The sequence below is a fragment of the Gekko japonicus genome, unplaced genomic scaffold (genome assembly GCF_001447785.1).
Source record: "Gekko japonicus isolate JY-2015 unplaced genomic scaffold, Gekko_japonicus_V1.1 scaffold13, whole genome shotgun sequence".
Lineage (NCBI taxonomy): Eukaryota > Metazoa > Chordata > Lepidosauria > Squamata > Gekkonidae > Gekko > Gekko japonicus.
The window spans coordinates 221304-245231 of NW_015172553.1; the positions used below are offsets into that span (position 1 = coordinate 221304).

The 23928-nt window shown below is 49.9% G+C and overlaps 2 protein-coding genes across 2 annotated transcripts in view; one reads left to right on the forward strand and one right to left on the reverse strand.

The window, feature by feature from the left end:
• The window catches only part of LOC107118778 (lysosomal alpha-glucosidase-like), a 41397-nt gene extending 32726 nt beyond the window's left edge, over positions 1-8671 (reverse strand). Inside the window, 3 exon segments of the mRNA XM_015421141.1 lie at positions 83-614; positions 719-801; positions 8588-8671. Of these exon segments, the coding sequence (XP_015276627.1) occupies positions 83-614; positions 719-777 (591 nt within the window). The 5' untranslated portion in view covers positions 778-801; positions 8588-8671.
• The window catches only part of MAFK (v-maf avian musculoaponeurotic fibrosarcoma oncogene homolog K), a 54984-nt gene continuing 39544 nt past the window's right edge, over positions 8489-23928 (forward strand). Inside the window, exon 1 of the mRNA XM_015421143.1 lies at positions 8489-8645. The gene's annotated coding sequence lies outside the window, so the exon portion shown is untranslated. The remainder of the gene's footprint in view (positions 8646-23928) is intronic.

The following is a 23928-nucleotide window of genomic DNA, read 5'->3' on the forward strand; positions in this document are numbered from 1 at the left end:
CATAACCTCGGCATGGCGAAATGAGAAACTTGGCGGCGGGGGGGGGGGGAGAGATAAAACAAACCACAGAAAAATGACTCACTTTGACATGCAAGCGGGTGTCCGTTTCAAACTCCACGACGAGCCGCAGCTTCTCGATATCCCTCGGATAATAAGTCTTTGTCCGCCTGGTCAGGAAGCCCACCATTCCCAGTTGTGTTTCATTGACGCTCCCCAAGGCGTAGCTGGGGAAATTGGGGGGGTAAAAGCACCACGGGACCCCCCTCGCACCGCCCGAGGGCGGGCCAGTTTCTACGAAGCAGCACCCCCGCTTCTCGCAGAGTTCTCTCGTCACCACCGTGCCCCTCTCTGGGTAACAGTCGAAGCGCAGGTTTTCGGGGATGGAGGTGCACTGAGTAAGGGGGGGCACCGTGTGCTGGCTCCACCAGATCTGACCGAGGACCCAAACGGTCACCCCGCTGAGCAAGGCGGCGACCATCAGGAGACCCCCGCCCATCCACCAGGCCGACAACTTCTGGTGGCACAAGGGTTTCTCGTCGGCGGCTTCATCCCACGACTCCGTGGTCCGGGGGTCATCGGCGGCCAGCTTCTGATAGGATTTCATATTCCGTGCGCTGGATGAAGAAGAGGGGATAAGTCATGGAGAGAAACTCCACCTCATCAGTAATTCTTTGAAACACACACACATGCGCACACAAAACCAAAAGTCTTTTGGCACCTTAAAGGCCGACGATGGTGTGATCGATCTTGGAAGAAGGCCCACTTCATCAGATGCATGGCGTGCCCTCAGTTGGCAGGTATCTATAGAACACATGGGTATGGAGACAGGGGAATAAACGTGGGACGGAGAAGCAAAGGATCGCTGGAGGTCCCAGCCGGCGAGATTCCCACACACAGTTCAAAAGCCTACAAGTTCCAGCAGGAACCATCTGCAACGCCAAAGTGGAACTGATCTCCAGTGTTCCCTCTAAGCTGAGTTAGTATGAGCTACCTCACATGTTTTTAGCTTCTGGCTCAGACATTTTTGTCTTCACTCTGGAAGGATGGCTCCAGAACAAACTAATTGATGCGGTAGCCCAATCACTCGCTCACAACTTTAATGCCAGGAGCTCACAAAGTAGACTTTTTGCACACAGGACTCCACAGCTTAGAGGGAGCATCGCTTATCTCGTAAACCTTTGAGGTGGCAGAGAATAGTAAAGGCTGGACCTCGTGTGCTTTGTTTCCTTTCTGATCCCACTGTTGACAGCTCTTCTGCACGTGTGTGACATTCATTCACGGAGGACACACTTCATTTGTCTGAGGAGCTGGGTTCGAGTCTGCCACAGCTTGCACCTCAACCCCCAGGTTGGTCTTTAAGGCACTGCAAGCCCGTGTGTGTTGTGTTTTTGGGAAAGGTTAACACACATGAACCCTGGCTGATGTTTCTTTGGTTACAAGCATGGCTACAAGCATGGGTGGCTTCAAAAGGGAATTGGATAAACATCTGGAGCAGCGGTCCATCAGTGGCTATTAGCCACAAGGTACAGATAGGAACTCTCAGTCTGGGGCCAGTGATGCTCTGTATTCTTGGTGCTTGGGTGGGGCAAGAGTGGGAGGGCTTCTAGTGTCCTGGCCCCACTGCTGGACCTCCTGATGGCACCTGATACTTTTGGCCACTGTGTGACAGAGTGTTGGACTGGAGGGGCCATTGGCCTGATCCAACATTGGCTTCTCCTATGTTGTTATGGTTATGAAAGCCAGCATGGTAGAATAGTTGAAGTGTTGAACTAGGACCTGGGAAACCCTGTTTTCAACCACCAATCTGCCAAAATGTCCCACTGAAAGATTTTTTAAAAACAAATTCTACTGAAAAAGCAAACCGACATTAAAACCTCCTGATAACCGGCAATGGCTGGAGTCCAAAATCTTATTTGATTCTGGCTTTATCAGCAGTTTTGTTTCAGTGACAAGCGCCAATCATCTTTGCATGGTACGTTTTGCTAATCTGCTGCACCCAACCCAAACCTCTTCTTGGAAAGCTTAAAAACATACAAACCCCCAAGCCATACCCACATATGTTTTCTCCTGATATGGTGTCAACAGGAGGGGGGGGGGGAGCTCTCCTGGCTTGCAACAGCTTGATTACTGTACTGTAGTATTCCTACTGAAAGCTTCCTCTTAAAGAAAAAATCCCGCCCTGAACGTAAGAACATAAGAGAAGCCAATGTTGGATCAGGCCAATGGCCCATCCAGTCCAACACTCTGTCACACAGTGGCCAAAAATACCAGGTGCCATCAGGAGGTCCAGCAGTGGGGCCAGGACACTAGAAGCCCTCCCACTGTTGCCTCCCCTTCCCCAAAAACCAAGAATACAGAGCATCAATGGCCCCAGACTGAGAGTTCCTATCTGGACCTTGTGGCTAATAGCCACTGATGAACCTCTGCTCTGTATGTTGTTCATCCACTTCCCTCTTGAAGCCCTGGTGTTATATTTCTTATCTAATTCCCTCAAAGCACCCTAGTGTTATATTTCTGGCTACTGCTTTTAAATGGGATCGTTCAACCTCTGTCTATGCCTAAGGTTGCCAGCTCAGGGTTTGGAGATTCCTGGAGATTTGGGGGTGAAGTGTGGGGATGGTGGGGTTCGGAGAGGGCAGGGACCTCAACCGGGGATAATGTCAGTTTGGTGTAGCAGTTAGGAGCGCGGACTCTAATCCGGGAGAACCGGGTTTGATTCCCCACTCCTCCACATGCAGCTACTGGTGTGACCTTGGGTCAGTTACAAGTTCTTCCAGAGCTGTTCTCTCAAGGGCAGTTCTCAAGAGAGCTCTCTCAGCCCCACCTACCTCACAGGGTGTCTGTTGTGGGGAGGGGAAGGGAAAGGGTATTGTAAGCTGCTCTGAGACTCCTTCAGGTAGTGAAGGGTGGGGTATAATTCCAACCTCTTCTCTTCTTCATAACTTCCATGACAACACTAACTAGGGTTGCTAGCTCAGGTTTGGGAACTACCTCAAGATTTGGGGGGGGGGTAGAGCCAGCAGAGGGAGGGGTTTGGGGAGGAGAGGACCCTCAGCAGGGTAGAATGCCATAGAATCCATCCTCCAAAGCAGCCATTTTCTCCAGGGAAACTCATCTTGGGTTGTCTGGAGAGAAATTGTAATCAGCGTTTCCTCTAAGATGAGTTCGTGTGAGCTATCTCACAGTTTTTTAGCCTCCAGCTCAAACATTTTTGTCTCAGCTCAGGAAGGATGGCTCCAGAGCAAACTGATTTAGGCAGTAGCCAAATTGCTCGCTCACAACTTTAACGCCAGTAGCTCACAAAGGAGAAATTTTGCTCACAAGACTCCACAGCTTAGAGGGAGCATTCAGGGGCGGATTAAGGCTCACTGGTGCTCGAAGCACTGACCAATCTTGGTGCCCCCGTCCTTACCACACTGACCCCCCAGACTATTTTAGTTGACCTGTCTGACCAGATATACAATGCAGGTTGCAGCAACTGACAACTGAATTTGGCTCCCTTGTTTTACTTTTAAACACATGCATTTTACTTTAAAACATAGCCTATGACACTGCACCTTGCCAACAAAAAATAGAAGATAACCCTAGGGTGCACCATCATCAATTTGCACTAGTTTTATCAATTTATTTATTTATTTTTTTACAAATCTTCGTGTTTTTTTTCCTTTTCACCCTTTTCCCAACTTTGTGGTGCCCCCTACGGAAACGTCTTCGGACAGCGCTGGCTCTTCGGCTTTGAAACGGAGATGAGCACCGCAACCCTAGAGTCGGATTCAACTGGCTTTTGACCAAGGGAACCTTTACCTTTAGGAGCATTGACTGTAATAGCAGATCTTCAGGTACCACCTGGAGGTTGGCACCCTAACCCTTGCCTGACCCCTATATTGCAGGACTGGGGGGGGACCCCGCTCTCTCAAAATGGTCGATAATTCAATAAACCTCGATCTCACACGTACATCCTTCCCAGTGCAAACCTAAATAGGGTTATACCCTTCTAACGTCAATAGATTTTATGGGGTGTAACTCTGTTCCAGATGGCAGTTAAGAGGTCTTGTTCTAAACTAAATCACAGAGGCCTACCTTTTTTCTTTTTCTTTTTAAATGTGCCAGGTGCTTTTTTGTAAAATAGAGGAAACCTTGGAGGGGGTTTTGGGCAGGGCAGGGTTTTTGTTAAAGAAAAAAAAAGAAATCAATCTGTCAAGTTGAAATCCGGGGCAGGCTCGCAATTTTCTCAGATCCCGTTCCAAAGGAAAACAGAGAGAGAACTAAAGGAAAGGTCAGCATTTTCAAACGAGCCAAAGAACTCTGCAAACGGTAAAGAAGGTAAGGAATATCGCCACGCTGTTTCCAGGCGTGTTTACTCAGAAGTGCCGCTGGGTTGGAAAACTTGCCTTCTATGTTTGTTTGGGACTAAATCTCTCTGAGTTGAATGGGGTTTACTCCCCAGCAGGTGCGCGCAGGATCGCAGCCTTACTGTGGAGCCCCAGAAAAGCCACAGGTAAGAGCTACTCAGAAACACAGATTCTGTACAACTATTAGGGGAGGGGGGACTTTAGTTGTTTTGCTCCTTTGTGGGCTGTCAAAGACACACACACACACACACAAAAGCCCTATTATATTTTATCTCGTTGTGGAGGAAAGGAAAATGAAACCATTTGTAGAAATAGCATGCAGCATACCTGGTGTGTGTTGGAATGGTGGGGGGGGTGAGAAGGGATTGAATCGCCAGAATGCTTTAGAAAATGAGGCAACATCTGATCATTCTGATAATTAGATGAAGAGGGTAATGCTGGAAAAGAAACATCAGATTTTTTTGCCAAACTGGGCCCGACGGAAAGTTTATGCCACAAGCAGGGGTCATTTCGTAGAAAAAGAGGTGCAGGAGCTCATTAGCATAACTCATTAGCATAACTTATTTGCATATGCCACACCCCCTGACATCACCGGAAGCGTGTCAGAAGGCAACACCCACCGCTCAGGCTCCACTGGACTGTTTTGGATTGCTAGCTATTGGGGGGGGGGGGGAACGTGCAGATCTGTCCTCACAGAGGAGGGAGAGTTCATATCTGAATAAAACTTGGTCTTAAAGGTGCCACTGGAGTGTTTTGGACCGGGGGAGCTGGGGGGAGGCTCTGCAACTTACCTGGCTGCTTCTTGCTCTGACCGAGGGCTGCTGGGAGCAGGGGGTGGGGCTTGTTGCATGTGCCCACCCCCTGGGCTCTTTACTGCCGGAGCTCCGCTCCTGCAGGAAATCACCCCTGGCCACAAGGAAGGAGCCTTTGGATTAGAGTTGCCAGGTACCCACTGGGCACCGGCAGGAAAAACCTGGAGATTTGGGAATGGAGCCCCGGGATCACAGTGGGGTGCAATGCCACAGAGTCCACCCTCCAAAGCATCAATTTGTCTCCAGGGGAATGGATCTCTGTAGTCATCAGATGAGCTGGAATTCCAGGGGATCCACCCAGGTCCCACCTGGACGCTGACGTCCCTACTCGGAATTGCCAACAATTGTCTTCTTAGTTTTTGCTGTGGCAGACAAACACGGACACCCCTCTGGAATTATTAGGCAGGGTTGGAAACTCGGGAAGGGGGGAAATTTAAATTGTAAAGTTAAAAAGGATTTCATGGAATTGATGCATTCAAAATGTTGATTGATGTTGTTTTTTTAAGTTTCGTGACAGATAACTTCGTGAGAGGAATTACCTTTGAATATTTAAGGACAACCGCTGACATTATACCGTAAATGAATGATATTCGTAGAGACTCGTCCCGGTCTTCCATCATGAAAATCCGTTAAAATTGTTGAAGGAAATGGTTTCCGTTTCCTAAGACTGAGGACGGGCCATGACTCAGTGGAAGAGCCTCTGCTTGGCGTGCAGAAGGTCCCAGGTTCAATCCCCAGCACCTCCAGTTAAAAAGGACCAGGCAGTAGGCAATGAGAAAGACCACTGCCTGAGACCCTGGAGAGCTGTAAAGAGGGGCCGTGGCTCAGTGGAAGAGCCTCTGCTTGGCGTGCAGAAGGTCCCAGGTTCAGTCCCCGGCATCTCCAGGTGAAACGGACTAGGCAGTAGACGATGGGAAAGACCTCTGCCCGAGACCCTGGAGAGCTGTAAAGAGGGGCTGTGGCTCAGTGGCAGAGCCTCTGCTTGGTGTGCAGAAGGTCCGGAGGTTCAATCCCCGGCATCTCCAGATAAAAGGATCTGGTAGTAGATGATGTAAAAGGGCTCTGCCTGAGAACCTAGAAAGCCGCTGCCAGTCTGAGCAGGCAATACTGACCCTAATGGACTGAGGGTCTGATTCAATATCAGGCAGCTTCCAGTTAATGAAGTTATTTGCCAACATTTAAAAGCACAAAAGAAAAGGGATCCCCAATACAATTAAGGGGAAAATAAAAAGAGGAAGTATTGGAGGGGGTCCCGGCAAGGATAACATCTTCTGATGGGGCTCACAGGACAGGTATCAAATAGGGAGTACTATACCACTGGCACTTGTGGGAGGTGTCGGAAACACAAGGCCATTTTGCATTATGTGCATTGGTCATATTCAGGAACTGAAGAAGAGATTGGATTTATACGCTGCCCTTCACTACCGAAGGAGTCTCAGAGCAGCTTACAATCTCCTCCCCCTCCCCACAACAGACACCATATAAGGCAGGTGGGACTGAGAGACCTCTTTCAAGGACTGCTCGTGAGAGAACAGCTCTGAGAGAACTAGTGACTGACCCAAGGTCACACCAGAAGCTGCATGTGGGGGAGTGGGGAATCAAACCCGGTTCTCCCAGATTAGAGTCCGGGCTCCTAAACACGACACCCAACTGGCGGTCATCAAACCTCTGATGAATATACCGAATCAGATTTGGAGATGTGTGGGAAAGGCTCTGTCTAATATCAGCATTTGTTCTGGAGAGTCAGGCCAAGCGATTAAAGATTTCAGAAGGTCTGAAGTAGAAGAGCAGTCTTTGTAAAATAAATGGAGAAGAGAGAACCAGACATTGATCCTGGGATATTGAAAAATCAAGACACGGGGTGGGGGGTGGGGGATGGACTACAAGAACATGGACATATTGTGCAAATATGGTTGCCAGCTCCAGGTAGGGAAATGCCTGGAGATTTGGGGGGTGGAGCCTGAGGAGGGGAGGGACTCCAAAGGGGTATAATGACACTGAGCCTATCTTCCAAAGCAGCCATTTTATCCAAGTGAACTGATCTCTGTGGCCTGGAGATCAGTTGAAATCCCAAATCTCCAGCCAGCACCGGGAGGTTGGTAACCATATGTGCAAACCCACGCACCATTATTTAAAAAAAAGAGTTTTAACTGCAAATCATCCAGTGTTTCTTTTTGAAGCTTTGGAAGGGCCGCTTAACACCACACCCATGCATCCCATTCAATGCTCCCTCCAAGCTGTGGAATCTCCTGAGCAAAAATTCTACTTTGTGAGCTGCCGGCACTAAAGTGGTGAGCGAGCGATTCGGCGGCTGCAATAAATTAGTTGGCTCTGGAGCGACATCCTTCCTGACCAAAGAGAAAAATGTGTGCGCTGGAGGCTACAAAACCATGTGAGCCGGCTCACACTAACTCAGCTTGGAGAGAACACTGTAGTCCACCCTCCAAAGCCTGTCTTTTGCCCCCAGGCCAATGTTCCCTTTAAGCTACAGAGTCTCGTGAGCAAGAATTCTCCTTTGTGAGCTACTGTCATCAAAGTTGTGAGCGGGCGACTTGACTACTGCATAAACTTGTTTGCTCTGGAGCCCTCCTTCCTGAGCTAAGACAAAAACGTGTGAGCTGGAGGCTAAGAAACTGTGAGCTGGCTCACACTAACTCAGCTTAGAGGGAACACTGCCCCAGGCTAGTGGCAATGCTCCCTCTAAGCTGTGCAGTCTCGTGCACAAAAATTCTACTTTGTGAGCTGCTGGCACTAAAGTGGTGAGTGAGCGATTTGGCCGCTGCTATAAATTAGTTGGCTGTGGAGCCATATCCTTCCTGAGCGAAGAGGAAAATGGGTGTGCTGGAGGCTAAAAAAAACCTGAGCTGGCTCACACTAACTCAGCTTAGAGGGACCACTGATCCCATTCACCCAAGCATCCAATTCACCCGAAGGTTTTCTCTTCTCGCTTGTTTTAAGCCATTGCCCTAGCAACGCAGAACTGCAAACAGACAGACGCCCGGGCATGCAAAGAGCGCTACCCACCCCCAAAATGAATGAATGAATCTTCCTCCCCACCCAACCAGCCTCCCCTGTTCCTGGGCTGTTGACCCCCCCCCCGCTTCAAACCCCGCATGAATGGAAGTTCCAGGGGTGGGCGTGGCCGCGCGAGCGTCATCAGGGGGAGGAGGAGCGCTCCGACAGGGAGGGAGGTGGGCGTGGCTTCTCCCTATGACGTCCGCCGTGGTGTGACCGCCCCATCTCGGCAGCGGCCTGGGCGCCGATTGGCTCCGCCCGCCGGAGAAGGAGGAGGAGAAACTTTCACTTCGCTCGCGCTGAGGACGAGGCGGCCGGAGGGGGCGGATTGGAAAGCGCGCGCCCGCCTGCCCACCCTCCTGCCTCAGGCTTTCCCCTCTTGCCTCACGGGAACGCCGCGCGCCTCACTTGCGGGTGCTGGGGGGCGCGCAGGCGCCTTCCCAGGCGCGCTCCCGCCAGACCTCAGGTAAGAAGCGAAGGGCGGCGGCGGCGGCGGCGGCGGCGGCGTGTCTGTCTGTCTGAGGGGAGGAAAAGGGGAGGGGGGAATTCGTTAGGCTCCCCCGAAGGGCGGGGCGAGAAGGGAAGGGCCTTCATTGGGCCCCTTCTCTCTGACTAGCGCAGGCGCAGTAAGGCGAAGATAGAAAGCGGGCGGTGAGAGGGCGGAGCCGAACGGGAGGGGGGGGAGAGAGAGGAGGAAGGAGGAATTTGCTGAGTCATGGTCTCTCCAGGCACGTGGTCCGCTGAGAGGGGCGCGGGTGGCAACGATGACTCATCAGAATTTCTCCCCTTCCTCGAACTGCGAGTTAAATTGGCAGTAACGATAATTGAGATGCCATAAAGCGACTTCTTGAGACCATCTCCCAACATAGATTTTAAAAAAAGGAACTTTTACAAATTAAAAATATGGATAAAGTATTATTAACTGGGATGTTGACGGTGGTTAGTGGTGTGTCTGATCGCCCCTTATACAGTTGTGTGTGTCCAATAGGGTTGCCAAACTCCAGGCGGCGGAAATCCAAAACACAACATCCGTGACGAAAATAATGGAGAGTCAATAAAGATATGGGTGCAAAATCATTTACTGAAGTAATTCTGTAGAAAATTCTCTTCTGTGGTCAACTGATGATTTCTACTGATCTACTCTGGAAGGAGGCATCCCATATGTTGACTCTCGATTAACAGAAACCAAGGTCTTCACAAGGCCTTTATTGACTCTTTGTTATTTTCGTCATGGATGAAGAAGAGATTGGATTTATACCCCGCCCTTCACTACCGAAAGGTGTCTCAGAGCAGCTTACAAACTCCTTTTCCCTTCCCCTCCCCACAACAGACACCCTGTGAGGGAGGTGGGGCTGAGAGAGCTCTTGACAGAAACTGCTCTTTTTCAAAGACAGCTCTTCTCAGAATTACGGCTTGCCCAAGGTCATCCAGCAGGTGCAAGTGGAGGTGTGGGGAATCAAGCCGGGTTCTCCCAGATTAGAGTCCATGCACTCTCATTTTAAACTCCAGGTGGTATTTGGAGATCTCCCACTGTTACAACATCTCCAGTGGGCAGAGATCTGTCCACGTTGAGAAAATGGCTGCTTGGAAAGGTGGAACTCCATGGCACTGTACCCCACTGAAATCCTTCCCCTCCCCTGAGGTTCCACCACCCCGCCCAAATCTCCAGGTATTTCCCAACCCGGAGCTGGCAACCCCTGATGCCCACAGATAGATCAAGATGAAGAAGTGAGCGCTGACTCAGGAAAGCTCCTACCCTGCTGCAAGTTTTGTTAGTCTTTAAGGTGCTGCTGGGCTCTTGCCTCGTGTAAGGTGGCGCGGAAAGTCCATAGAATCAACTTTCTGCGGAAGTGTTTGTTTCATATCTGTCTATCTAGATATAGGTCAGAGTTTATTTCAGCATAGAACTGTTGTGAATCAGATGCATCGTGAATGATTTGTTGCATGACACTGCAGAACAGTATAAATGTTATCTGTAATGGAAGCATGCTTCATACACCTGAAGAAGAGAGCTTTGACTCTCCAAAGTTTACACTGGAATGAATTCTGTTAGTATTTAAGAAGCAACTGGACTCTAATTTTATATACTGTATGCTTATTGTGTCACATTGTACTGTACATGCATACTGAAAGCTATCTGGATGTAACTATACCGTGCAGTTTACAGCACTTAAAATTCATCTGAAAGATACAGCATAATCTGTGTGGTACATTTTTATTCTGCCATCCTGTCCAGAGTTCAAGGTGTTCTACATTATTCTCTCCTCCTCACAACAGTGTCGGCTGAGTGAGTCTCCCTGATCCCAAGGTGACATTATAAGTGCTACAAGCTTGTTATTAAAGAAAATCAGGTGTATGTATTTATGGCTGTCTCACTTGTTAGACAGGGACAGTAAGGTGGGGGTAGGGGAGCCAAAGGATTCCCTTTTTTGGAGAGCCAGTTTGGTGTAGTGGTTAAGTGTGCGGACTCTAATCTGGGAGAACCGGGTTTGATTCCCCACTCCTCCACTTGCACCTGCTGATGTGACCTTGGGTAAGTCACAAGCTCTGGCACAGCTGTTCCTGAAAGAGCAGTTTGTGTCAGAGTTCTCTCAGCCCCACCCACCTCACAGGGTGTCTGTTGTGGGGAGGGGAAGGGAAAGGAGTTTGTAAGCCACTCTGAGACTCCAAGTGAAGGGCGGGGTATAAATCCAATCTCTTCTTCTTCTCTTCTTTTTCCCTTCTCTGTAGTCTGAGGGTATCTGTAAATCAGGGTCTGGATCAGAAGAAGGCGGGTTCTTGTGTCTGTGGGTGGGGTTGCCAATTCCCCAGTTGGGGGCGGGGGATCCCCCGGTTTGGAGGCCCTTCCCCCCACTTCAAGCCTACCAGGAAGCGGGGGGAGAGGAGGGCCACTGGATGCTCCATTATACCCTATGGAGACTTGTCCCCATAGGGTATAATGGAGATTCGAACCATGGGTATCTTGGGCTCTGGAGGGGCTGTTTTTTTCCGTTAGGGGCACCAGATTTTCAGCATAGCTGCTGGTGCCTCTCCTAACACCCCCCCCCCCCATTTTCAAAAAGATTGGACCAAGGGGTCTAATTCCATGAGCCCCCAAAGAAGGTGCTCCCATCCTCCATTATTTCCAGTGGAGGGAAGGCATTTAAAAAGAATGCAATCCCTTTAAATGGGACAGCCAGCTCACCCGGAACTCGCTGTGGAGTTCAGTCGTGCTTCTTCCCTCTCCGCTCCCAGAGCCTCCTTGCAAGTTCCCTGGCGGCTTCTCGGCCTCACCTGGCAACCCTGGTCTGTGGGTGGTCATCTACAAGGAGGGTCCCCAGCAATGCTCCCTCTAATCTGTGGAGTCTTGTGAGCAAAAACACTCTACTCTCTGAGCTACTGGCATTAAAGTTCTGAGCAAGCAATTGGCTACTGCATAAAGTAGTTTGCTCTGATGGCATCCTTCCTGAGCTAAGACAAAAATGGGTGAGCCGGAGGCTAAAAACCTGTGAGCTAGCTCTCACACTAACTCAGCTTAGAGGGAACACTGGAGCCCTTTCGACCCTAGGGGCACCTCTGAAATTCTGACACAGCGTGGTGGGTGCCACAAGAGGTAGAGCCAGCCAGTGCCACCCAATGGCTGCCTCAGTTTACCTTCAGTTACCCAGCGAAGACTCTTGTGCGGTGGTGGCAGCTGCTGCCAAAGCAACATCATTATTTTTTTTTTTACAATCTACACTGCCAGTCAAAAGCCTTGTTGGAGAAAAGTCCCACCTAATTTCTGAAAAACACTTGGTGGGCACCAGGAAAGGTGTGCGTTGGCGTCGTGGCGCCCATGGGTGCCATGTTGGGGATTCCCGATCTACAACCTGCATGCGTCTCTAGATGCACTTTTGCCTTTGAAGTGAGTCTACAACGTTTACAAGAAAAGTTGTGGTTTTGGGTTGTTGTTGTTTTTTTTAAACCCTTCTTCCTGTTAGATTAATTGTTTTGCGTCTTACTGGCGGCCTGAAAAGTTGAGTGGGAAGCCCCAGTTCTTTCCCAGTTTGCTAAAGTTTCCTTGTCTGGATGACAAAGCAGCTTTTGAGAAGCCCGAAGTTTCAGTAGGTAATATTTAACTTTTGTATCTGCCCTGTTGGGGCAGCAGCCTCTTTCTCTCTCTCCTGCTTGTGTGGTTCTGTAAAGCTCTACATACACTAATAATTCTGAGAGTGGGACAGGGTTCTGCCTCCTGGTGGAATCCTCACACACACGACTGAGGGGTGACATGATCGAGGTTTACAAGATTATGCAGGGGATAGAGCAGGTAGAGAAAGAAGTACTTTTCTACCTTTCTCAAAGTATAAGAACTCACGGGCACTCCCTGAAATTGCTGAGCAGTCAGGTTAGAACAGATAAAAGGAAGTACTTCTTCACCCAAAAGCAATTAACACATGGAGTTCACTACCACAGGAGGTGGTGGCGACTACTAGCATGGGCGGCTTCAAGAGGGAATTAGATAAGCATATGGAGCAGAGGTCCATCAGCGGCTATTAGCCACAAGGTATAGATAGGAACTCTGGGGCAGGGGATGCTCTGTAGTCTTGGTGCTTAGTGGGGGGGCAACAGTGGGAGGGCTTCTAGTGTCCTGGCCCCAATGCTGGACCTGAGGGCACCTGGTATTTTTGGCCACCTTGTGACAGAGTGTTGGATTGGATGGACCTGGTCCAACATTGGCTTCTCTTATGTTCTTAAGTGCATCGTTAAGAGTGTGAGAAGGGAAGACCCTGGTTCAGATTTCACAAGCCCTACCGATTGTTCCTCCACCTGCAGAAATAAGGCACAGGGGTGACCAGAGAACAGGGCCTTTTCAGTGTTTGCACCTTGCCTTTGGGACACCCTCACCCTTGATGGTTGCTCGGCAGCTGCCTTCCTTTCCTATATTTCTCTTTATGCAGGCTTTTTCTTAAGGGGATACTTTGGGGGGCTTTAAAATTCTGTTATGATGAAGAGAAGAAGAGGAGATTGGATTTATACCCCGCCCTTCACTACCCGAAGGAGTCTCAGAGCAGCTTACAACCCCCCCCCAGAACAGACACCCTGTGAGGTAGGTGGGGCTGAAAGAGCTCTCTCAAGGACTGCTCTTTTTCAAGAACAGCTGTGCCAGAACTATGGCTTGCCCAAGGTAATCCAGCAGGTGCAAGCAGAGGAGTGGGGAATCAAACCCGGTTCTCCCAGATTAGAGTCCGCGCATTTAACCACTACACCAAACTGGCTCTCTGCTCCTATCTTGAGAACTGTTGTATTAAAATCATTTAAACTGTTCTGTTTGCTTTGTGTGCTTAGCCAGCATATTGCAGTGGTTATGTTTCTGGGAGACCCAGATTCAAATCTCCGCTGTGCCGTGGAAGCCGGCTGGGTGCGCTTGGGCCAGTGATGCACCCTCAGCCTACCTTCCAGGGTTGTTGTGAGAATGAAAGGGAGGACAGGAGAATGTTGGAGAGAACGCTTATTTTTATTGATCTGCTTCTCTTTATTTATTGTACTGCCTTGACTTGTGGAATGCAATTTGTTTTGCCGCCTGGATTGGTTTTGGTTTTTGTTGTTTTAGCTTTGAGCTGCCTTGGCAGGTCCGGAGAGGCGGGATTCAAATATTCTAAATGGATAACTCTTACTCGGAAAGTGGTCTTAAGCAGTGTTCCCTCTAAGCTGAGTTAGTGTGAGCCAGCTCACAGTTTTTTAGCCCCCGGCTCACACATTTTTGTCTCAGCTTAGGAAGGACGGCTCCAGAGGAAACATAATTTATGCCACAGCCAAACCACTTACTCACAACTTCAATGCCAGCAGCTCGCCAAGTAGAATTTTTGCTCACAAGCTCCACAGCTTAGAGGGAGCATTGGTCTTAAGTGAGACGTTTTCACGCCAGTCTGCGCTGTCTACATACCAGACCCCACCTTTGCAAGATTGAGCTAGGTGGGCACGTGAAGGACTGGGGTGTTGTAACGGAGGGGGAGGGGCTCACTGGAGGCTGTGGGAAAGCTCTGGCTCTGCGTATCCATTAGCACTTGCAGTGTGTGGTTATGGAGGTGTGACGCTTGCCTGTAGTACAAACAGGAATATTCTAAATGGATAACTCTTACTCGGAAAGTGGTCTTAAGCAGTGTTCCCTCTAAGCTGAGTTAGTGTGAGCTAGCTCACAGTTTTTTAGCCTCCAGCTCACACATTTTTGCCTTAGCTCAGGAAGGATGGCTCCAGAGCAAACTTAATTTATGCAGTAGTCAGATTGCTTGCTCTCAACTTTAATGCCAGTAGTTCACAAAGTAGAATTTCTGCTCACAAGACTCCACAGCTTAGAGGGAGCATTGCTTGGATACGCACGTAATATACCAATTGTGTTATGGGAGGAATTGCCACGGCAGACATCTTGAGGTCTTGTTTGGTGACTAGGAAAGCGGAGAGCGTGAGGAATTGCACGCGTGTGTCTCTTTGGTCCAGCGCTGGGTGAATCGGCAGAGTAGCCCTTTTTAGGTACTTAGGGTGATAAGGGGTGATAAGATAAGCCTTAGTCCAGGCTAACCCGTTCTTGACAGATCTTGGAAGCTGGTTAGGACTTGGATGGGAGACCACCGAGGAAGCCCAGGGTTGCTACGCAGAGGCAGGCCATAGAAAACTACCTCCGTTTGTCTCTTGCCCTGACCAGAAAGTGATTAAAATGTGGAATTTGCTGCCAGAGGATGTAGTGATGGCCACTGGAATAAACAACTTTAAAAAGGGATCAGATCAATTAATGGAGGATAAGTCTATCAATGGCTACCAGTCATGGTGGTTGGGGGGAACCCTCCACATTCAGAGGCAGTCGGCCTCTGGATTCCAGAGCCAGAAGGCAACATCAGGGGAAGCCTCTATGCCCTGTCGTTGTCCAGAAGAACTGGTCAGCCACTGCGTGAGACAGGATGCTGGACTGGACCTCACTGGTCTGAGCCAGCAGGGCTCTTCCTGCTGGCCCTCCAGAGGAACTGGCTGGCCCCTGTGTGAGGCAGGATGCTGGACTAGATGGACCCTCACTGGTCTGATCCAGCTGGGCTCTTCTGAGGTTCTTATGGACCAGGCTAGCCCAATCTTGTCAGATCTTGGAAGCTGAGCAGGGTTGGTACTTGGACGGCAGCAGGAGAACTCTTCAGAGGAAGGCAGTGGCCAACCACCTCTGCTTGTCAGTTGCCTTGAAAGCCCCTTGCTGGGGTCTCCACAAGTCATTTGCAACTTGACGTACCTAGGGTGATAAGGTAATCCACTTGCAGCTGCTGGATGACCTTGGGCAAGCCATAGTTTTGTCAGAGCTGTCCTTGAAAGAGCAGTTCTCGAAACAAGTCTCTCAGCCCCACCTACCTCACAGGGTGTCTGTTGTGGGGAGGGGGAGGGAAAGGAGTTTGTAGGCCACTCTGAGACTCTAAGTGAAGGGCGGGGTATAAATCCAATCTCTTCTTCTTCTTCCTTGGTCTATTAACTTATTTAATATTATTTTAATTATATTTGCGGGGAAACAGACTGTGTTCATTGTACACTGGAATGATGAAAACCAGGATACAGAATACTTTATGTTTCTTTGGGCCAGGTAACAGGCTAAGTGTTTCCTCTAAGCTGAGTTAGTGTGACCTAGCTCACAGTTTTTTAGCCTCCGGCTCACCCATTTTTGTCTTAGCTCAGGAAGGATGGCTCCAGAGCAAACTAACTTATGCAGCAGCCAAATTGCTCGCTCACAACTTTAATGCCAGCGGCTCACAAAGTAGAATTTTTGCTCACAAGACTCCACAGGTTAGAGGGAGCACTGGCTAAGATTAATGGTTGTCTTGGTATAAGCAGGGCTGCTGGTGGCGTAGTGGTTAGAGTGTTGGGCTATAATGTGGGCGACCCAGATTCGAATCCCCACTTTGCCATGGAAGCTTGCTGGGTGTCCTTGGGCCAGTCACCCACACTCAGTCTAACCTACGTCACAGGGGTGTTGTGACGATCAAATGAGCAAAGAGGGAAAGCTGGAGGGAGCCGAGCCAGCAATGGGCCAAGATGCCGAACTAAGATCAAGAAGAACAACACTGCCATCTTACAGGGTGCTGGTAGGGCAGTCCCCACCCCAATTCAGATATGGCCATAGTTAGGGATAACAGAGTAACTGTAAGCCGCTCAGAGACCCCCTAGGGGGTTCGAGCAAGGTAGAAGCCGAAAGTAATAAATAAATAAATAAATGGAGGAGGGAAGAATGTCAGCTGCTTTGAGTCCCCATTGAGCCCTTACGTGGCCTGTGAACAGACTAGCTGAAGGGACCGTCTTCTCCCACATGATCCGAGGAAGAGGCCCTGCTGACTGTCCCATCATTCAAAGAGGCTTGTTTGGTAGATACAGGCGAGGGGGCCTTTTCAGTGGCAGCCCCATGATTCTGGAATGACCTCCCCAGGGAGACGTGCGCCTGACCCTCTCACTTTTGCTCCTTAAGAGGCAGCTGAAGGCTGTTTTATTTAGGGCTGTGTTTAACTGAAACAGGGCTGCGGTGGCTCAAGTGGTTGAGACGCTGAATTGCAGACTGGAAGGTTAGTAGCTCGGCAGTTTTCCTGCCAGCCTAGCAGTTCGAAAGCAAGAAATTGCAAGTAGATAAATAGGTACCACTTCGGTGGGAAGGGAACAGCATTCCGTGCACCTCGGCATTTAGTCATGCCGGCCACATGACCACGGAAATGTCTTCGGACAGCGCTGGCTCTTCAGCTTGGAAACACAAATGGGCACCGCACCCCTAGAGTCGGATCCGACTGACTTTTGAGCAAGGGAAACCTTTACCTTAACTGAAGCAGTCCTAAATTGCTCTTTTAAAGTTTTGGTTTTCCATGCAGCTTATTAATGCCGTAAGCTGCCTCCGTAGGAAGAAAGTTAGCAGACATATGCTTTAAATAAATAAATTAAAAAATGTATCAAAATAATAAAGAAGTACATTCTAATCTCCATGCTTTCATTTAGGCTTTCCTCAGATACATGCAGCGGCAGCCCTGAGGCGAAATTGCGAAACGTGAGGGAACTTCTCTCCCCCCACCCCCCAAACCATGTTGTATCTGTGATTTACGAGCTATCCTTAGCTCCTGTCTTCACATGACAGCTCAGTGTTGAAATCCTGAAGCAGGGGAGTTGTCAGTCGTGCAGGTGTTCACGTGGCCTCATGTGAGACTTCTGCAGAAGGCTGTGTTACAGAACAATGCGTTTAATAAAAGCACAGGCTGCCTCCTCTCATATATTGCTCTGGTTATTTGCTGCAGAAAGCCCCACTGAGTAGACACTAGTAGAATTCCTGTTTAGGATCAGTGTCTTAGAAGGCCTGACGCGCGCGCGCTCTCTCTCTCTCTCTCTCTCTCTCTCTCTCTTTCTCTCTCGTGCCAGTCAAAAGACCAACACTACAAAACCACGAGCGCTGTATCCTCAGAGCTGAGACATACCTGTGAACAGTGTTCCCCCTAAGCTGAGTTAGTGTGAGCTAACTCACAGGTTTTTAGCCTCCGGCTCACACATTTTTGTCTTAGTTCAGGATGGATGGCTCCAGAGCAAACTGTAGTGTAGTGGTTAAGTGCACGGACTCTAATCTGGGAGAACTGGGTTTGATTCCCCACTCTTCCACTTGCACCTGGTTGGATGACCTTGGGCAAGCCATAGTTCTGATAAGAGCTGTTCTTGAAAAAAGAGCAGTTTCTGTCTTAAAAGTACTGGGTTCGCCGCATGGAGGACTCGGACGACGACATGCAGTTGCACACGTTTATTGCGTACTTAACATGAGACACACAACGGCCCTGCAAGGCCAACACCGGGCCTCCCACTCCATTGGAGGGTTTGAATTTCCCGCCAAGAAGCCCATTGGTTAGCTGGGGGGGGGGACTAGGATCCTAGGTCCCATTGTCTTTCTGGAGCCAAGCTCCCGTCTTTCTTGTGGCCGCCGTGTGGCGGCTGCATACATAACACTGTCAGAGCTCTCTCAGCCCCACCTGCCTCACGGGGTGTCTGTTGTGGGGAGGGGAAGGGAGAGGAGTTTGTAAGCCGCTCTGAGACTTCTCTGGGTAGTGAAGGGCGGGGTATAAATCCAATCTCCTTCTCCTTTATGCAGTAGCCAAATCGCTCACTCGCAACTTTAATGCCAGCAGCTCACCAAGTAGAATTTTTGCTCACAAGACTCCACAGCTTAGAGGGAGCATTGCCTGTGGGATTCTGTAAAGTTCTTAAAGCCCTAAAAGCAATGCTTTGGTTTCTGTAATCCAATTTTGTTAGAAGTTTGCCCGTGTATAGAATCACAGAGAGTTGGAAGGGGCCAACCCCCTGCCCAATGCAGGACCAACCTAAAGCATCTCTGACAAATATTCGTCCAGCCTCTTCTGGAAAGCTGCCAGTGAAGGGGAGCCCACCACCTCCCTAGGCAGCTGATTCCACCTCTGGACCGCCCTAACCGTGAACAAGTTTTTCCTAATATCCAACCGATACCTTTCTGCTGGTAACTTAAAACCGTTGCTTCGGGTCCTGTCTTCTGCTGTCAACAGGAACAGCTCCTTCCCCTCCTCTGAATGACAGCCTTTCAGATATTTAAAGAGGGCAATCATGTCCTCCCCTCAATCTCCTCTTCTCCAAAGTAAACATTCCCAGTCTCCGGACCCCTGATCATTCTAGTCGCTCTCTTAAAGCTTTAAAGTAAAGATAAAGGTTCCCTTGCTCGAAAGCCAGTCCAGTCCGACTCTAGGGTTGTGGTGTTCATCTCCGTTTCAAAGCCAAAGAGCCAGCGCTGTCCGAAGACGTTTCCGTGGTCATGTGGCCGGCATGACTAAGCACCAAGGCGCACGAAACGCTGTGACCTTCCCACCGAAGTGGTACCTATTTATCTACTTGCAATTTCTTGCTTTCGAACTGCTAGGTTGGCAGGAGCTGGAACTAGAGACGGGAGCTCACTCCGTCATGCGGCACACTCGGGTCTCGAACTGCTGAACTACCGACCTTCCACAGCCTGCAGTTCAGCATCTTAACCACTTGAGCCACCGCAGCTCCACAAAGCTTTAGAATGATCTCTTTTTGCTGTCAAGTCACAGTTGACTTATGGCAACCCTGTGGGGTTTTCAGGCCAAGTGTCGTCCAGAAGTGGTTTTGCCAATGCCTGAGCAGCAACCCTGGACTTCCTCGGTGGCCTCCCGTCCAGGTACCGACCCTGGCTGACCCTGCTTAGCTTCTGAGATCTGACGAGATCCAGCCAGCCTGAGCTATGCAGGTCAGGGCTTAGACTGCATATCTAACCACAGCCCCAGCGATTCCCAAAATTGTGTCCGCTAGATCATGCTAAAAAAAAAAAGAGTGCCGAAAGCGTGTCTTGAGAAATTAAGCACATGCGTACTCTCGTTGGAAGTAGACTCAGGTGGGTAGCCGTGTTGGTCTGAAGCAACAGAACGAAGTTTGGGTCCAGTGGCACCTTTACGGCCAACAAAGTTTAATTCTGGGCATAAGCTTTCGTGGTCTTAAAGGTGCCATTGGACTCAAACTTTGTCCCATGGGATGTATTGGACTGGGGATACCCTGGGCAGGGAGGAGGAGGAGAAGGAGATTGGATTTATACCCCGCCCTTCACTCAGAGTCTCAGAGCAGCTTACAAACTCCTTTTCCTTCCCCTTCCCACAACAGACACCCTGTGAAGTAGGTGGGGATGAGAGAGCTCTCCCGAGAACTGCCCTTGAGAGAACAGCTCTGCCAGAAGTGTGGCTTGCCCAAGGTCATCCAGCAGCTGCATGTGGAGGCGTGGGGAATCAAACCCGGTTCTCCCAGATTAGAGTCCACACACTTAACCACTACACCAAACTGGCTCTAGGAAAGAAGATGGGTCAGAAATGGATTCTCTGACAGGGCCATGATCCTGTTTCTGCCAGACATGGTGGAATCCCTGAAAACACGGTGCCACCCATAATCTGTGGCAGGCATGAGAAAGGCATCATGCGCATTAACATTCTAACCACCACACCATACCGGCTGTTTTAAAGTAAAAGGTAAAGGTTTCCCTTGCTCGAAAGCCAGTTGAATCCGACTCTAGGGTTGCGGTGCTCATCTCCGTTTCAAAGCCGAAGAGCCAGCGCTGTCTGAAGACGTTTCAGTGGTCATGTGGCCGGCATGACTAAACACCAAGGCGCACGGAACGCTGTTACCTTCCCACCGAAGTGGTACCTATTTATCTACTTGCAATTTCTTACTTTCGAACTGCTAGGTTGGCAGGAACCGGCTGTTTTAATCCACACCAAAAAAAATCTCAATTCCAGATCTCCAGAGTTTGGGAAACCCTGTCCTGGCTGCTCTCGTGTGCAAGTGGCGAAATAAGTCACTTCCTTCTGTTGAATGTTTGTAGTTGTTATTTATGAGTTGGGGTTATGGCTCTTGGAAGGTTTTCTGGGCCCAACAGAGCTGTGTCTGCCGCTTTTGCAGAAAAGTAAAATTCAACAAGCACCCTGTGAGAAATAGGTGCCAGTCCCGACTGGGAAGGGCTTTTGCAATATCGTTTTACTGTGTACGTTTTTAAGGTGCTGTTGAATTGCGGACAATTATTGGTGACCCCAGCAAGGGGATTTCAAGGCCAGTGAGAAGCAGAGGTCGGTTGTCATTGCCTTCCTCTGCAGAGTCTTCCTCGGCGGTCTCCTTTCCAAGCACTGACTCTGTGTAGCTTCCAAGATCTGCTGAGATTGGGCTACACCTCACCACCTTCTCACCATTTCTACTGTTTTATTAAGCGTTGCAAAACGAACGTGTTGTTCAGCCACCACCCTGTGAGACTGATAGGTCATGTTTTCATCCTGCCCTCCTTCCAAGGAGCACGCAGTGGTTCTCCTGTCCCCATTGTGACCCTCACAACAACCATGCGAGGTGGGTTAGGCTGAGACGGAGGAGGTCCCAAGCTCATCCAAGTGAGATTCGTGGCCGTGTAGGATTTGGAACCTGGGCCTACTGTGATATTATCTCAAGAGTATCTGGTGTAGCTGATGGGTAGTAGGTTCAGGACAGACAAAAGGAAATACCTAACATAGAGAGTGATTAAAATGTGGAATTCGCTGCCAGAGGATGTAGTGATGGCCACAGGAATAAACTAAAAGGGGATTGGATAGATTGGTGGAGGATAAGTCTGTGAATGCCTACTAGCCATGGTGACTGAGGGGAACCTCCACATTCACAGGCACTAATCCTCTGAAACCCAGAGCCGGGAGGCAATATCAGGGAAGGCCTCAGCCTCCATGCCCTGTTGTTGGTACTCCAGGGGAACTGGTTGGCCACTGTGTGAGACGGGATGGTGGACTAGATGGACCCTCACTGGTCTGATCCAACGGGGCTCCTCTGAGGTTCTTATCAAGGAAACGTCTCGGCCTCTATGGCCTGTCGTTGGCCCTTCAGAGCAATTGGTTGGCCACTGTGTGAGACGGGATGCTGGACTAGATGGACCCTCACTGGTCTGATCCAGCAGGGCTCTTTTGAGGTTCTTATAAGGGGAAGGCCTCGGCCTCCATGCCCTGTTGTTGGTCCTCCAGGGGAACTGGTTGGCCACTGTGTAAGAGGGGATGCTGGACTAGACGGACCCTCACTGGTCTGATCCAGCAGGGCCGTTCTGGTGTTCTTATGGATTCAGGGGGATCGCCGTGTTGGTCCGAAGCAACCGAACAAAGGTCGTTCAGTTCTGGCTGTAGCGATCCGCCATGAGAAAGCAGTGTTCTTTTTAAAAGCAGAGGCTAGCGGTTGTGGGCGGAAGAAGCGGCTGGGAGAGTATCCCACAATCCTCTCATTAAATATTTAAAAAGGAAATGCACTCCGGTTTGACGAGTATGCATCGGAGGTCGACGTTCGCTGGGGGAAGGTGGTGTCAAAATGGACAGAGCGCCCAAATTGAGAGTGCTGCTTTGATAGGGGGAGAGGGTATCGTGAGGACGGGGTGAGTGAAAGGGGTTTCCAAGCCCCCATTGGGTAACCTTGCCCATGCTACTATTCTTTCGGCGTTTCTGTCTCAGAGAATAACCCAGACTGGCATTACAGAGTCGTCGCCACAGATCTATCCAAATGAGGTCCGCAAAAGCGCTCAGAAACATTGCATAAGAAAAGCACAAACGATGCAAAATGCTAACTATGTCATCAGGAGACGCCACAGAACACTTCCCACCCTGAGCCACAAGAACCCGCTCAGCCCAGCTTGCAGAAAAAGGGAACCGAGATTTCTTCCAGACCCTGTTTTGATTCCGAGCAACTTCGAACCCCCCCCCACACACACACACTTTCCAGACCATTTTTGCTTCCCTTCGATAAGGACTCTTTCCCTCTATAGAAAAGAAGAGGCCTTTGCAAATCCGAAATCAGCAAAGCAGTCCCGGTGCCCAGGGCAGGCGGCATTAATCCGTCAGGATCCCAGTTCTGTCTCTGAGCTAAGCATTCAAGAGAGGGCTCCGGGGAAAACATGGATATGCTCGTTCGACAGGGGTGGGGGGTGGAAAGTCATCCCTGCCTGGAGGGATTCTAAGGCCCTTCTTTTTAAGCTTGCCGCTCGCTCTAACCGCTAGTCCGGCCAGCCTCTGTAGAACCCGTTGCCTGGTATTTAATTCATTTACCTTGTGGCTTCCGTGGCGAGGAAGATCTCTGCTTGCCCGCAGTCCCCGTATAAGCAGCAACGCAGGGCTGCTTGACTGCTGACAGTCACTTCCTACTACGTGACGGACACCCCCGTTGTCCAATGGCAGTGTGTGTAATCAGTAGGGCTGGGGGAAGGTTAACCCTTTCCGTACCTACGAAGCGAAGAGAGGACTTTTGAGGCTTTGGGGAAAGACGCCGCCTCCAGATTTGCAAAGCCGGCTCTGCGGATCGGGTCAGCAGCTGGCCAGTCAGAGCATCTTATAACCAAAGCTCCCTCTAAGCTGTGGAGTCTTGTGAGCAAAAATTCTACTTTGTGAGCTGCTGGCATTAAAGTTGTGAGCGAGCTATTTGGCTGCTGCATAAATGAGTTTGCTCCAGAGCCATCCTTCCTGAGCTGAACACAGAAATGTGCGAGCCGGAGGCTAGAAAACTGTGAGCTAGCTCACACTAACTCAGCTTAGAGGGAGCACTGCTATAACCAGTCTGAGAAAGGGTAGCATTGCGCAGTGGCAGGCTGTGCTCAGATTGTGGTGTGAAGTTTTGCGTACTTGTGTGCTTGGTACGACTGGGAAGGCATAGTTCTGCTCCCGTTGTGTTTTAATCCATTTATTAAAACTCCTGTGCCCCACATTTTCTCCTGGTTCAAGGCGAATTATGATAATAAGCATCCCCAGCTAAAACCAAATGTAAAATAGCAAACACTAAATTTTCCCCAAAACATTCCTGCCATTCAATGGGGGGGGGGGGCATCCCTGGCAAACAGACCATGCAGCGCCTTCTGAAGATCCCCAAGAGAGCCAGTCTGGTCATAGTGGTTAGGAGCACAGACTCTAATCTGCGAGAACCAGGTTTGATTCCCCACTCCTCCACATGCAGCTGCTGGTGTGACCTTGGGCCAGTCACAAGTTCTCCCAGAGCTGTTCTCTCAGGAGCAGTTTCTGTCAGAGCTCTCTCAGACCCCACCTACCCAACAGTCTGTTGTGGGGAAGGGGAGGGAAAAGAGACTGTAAGCCGCTCTGAGACTCTTTTGGGTAGTGAAGGGCGAGGTATAAATCCAATCTCCTCCTCCTCCTCCTCCTCTGGTAAAACCATGATAATCAATGCTAGGTAGGCCACCCTAAGTGGTGCTTGATAATGGGAGG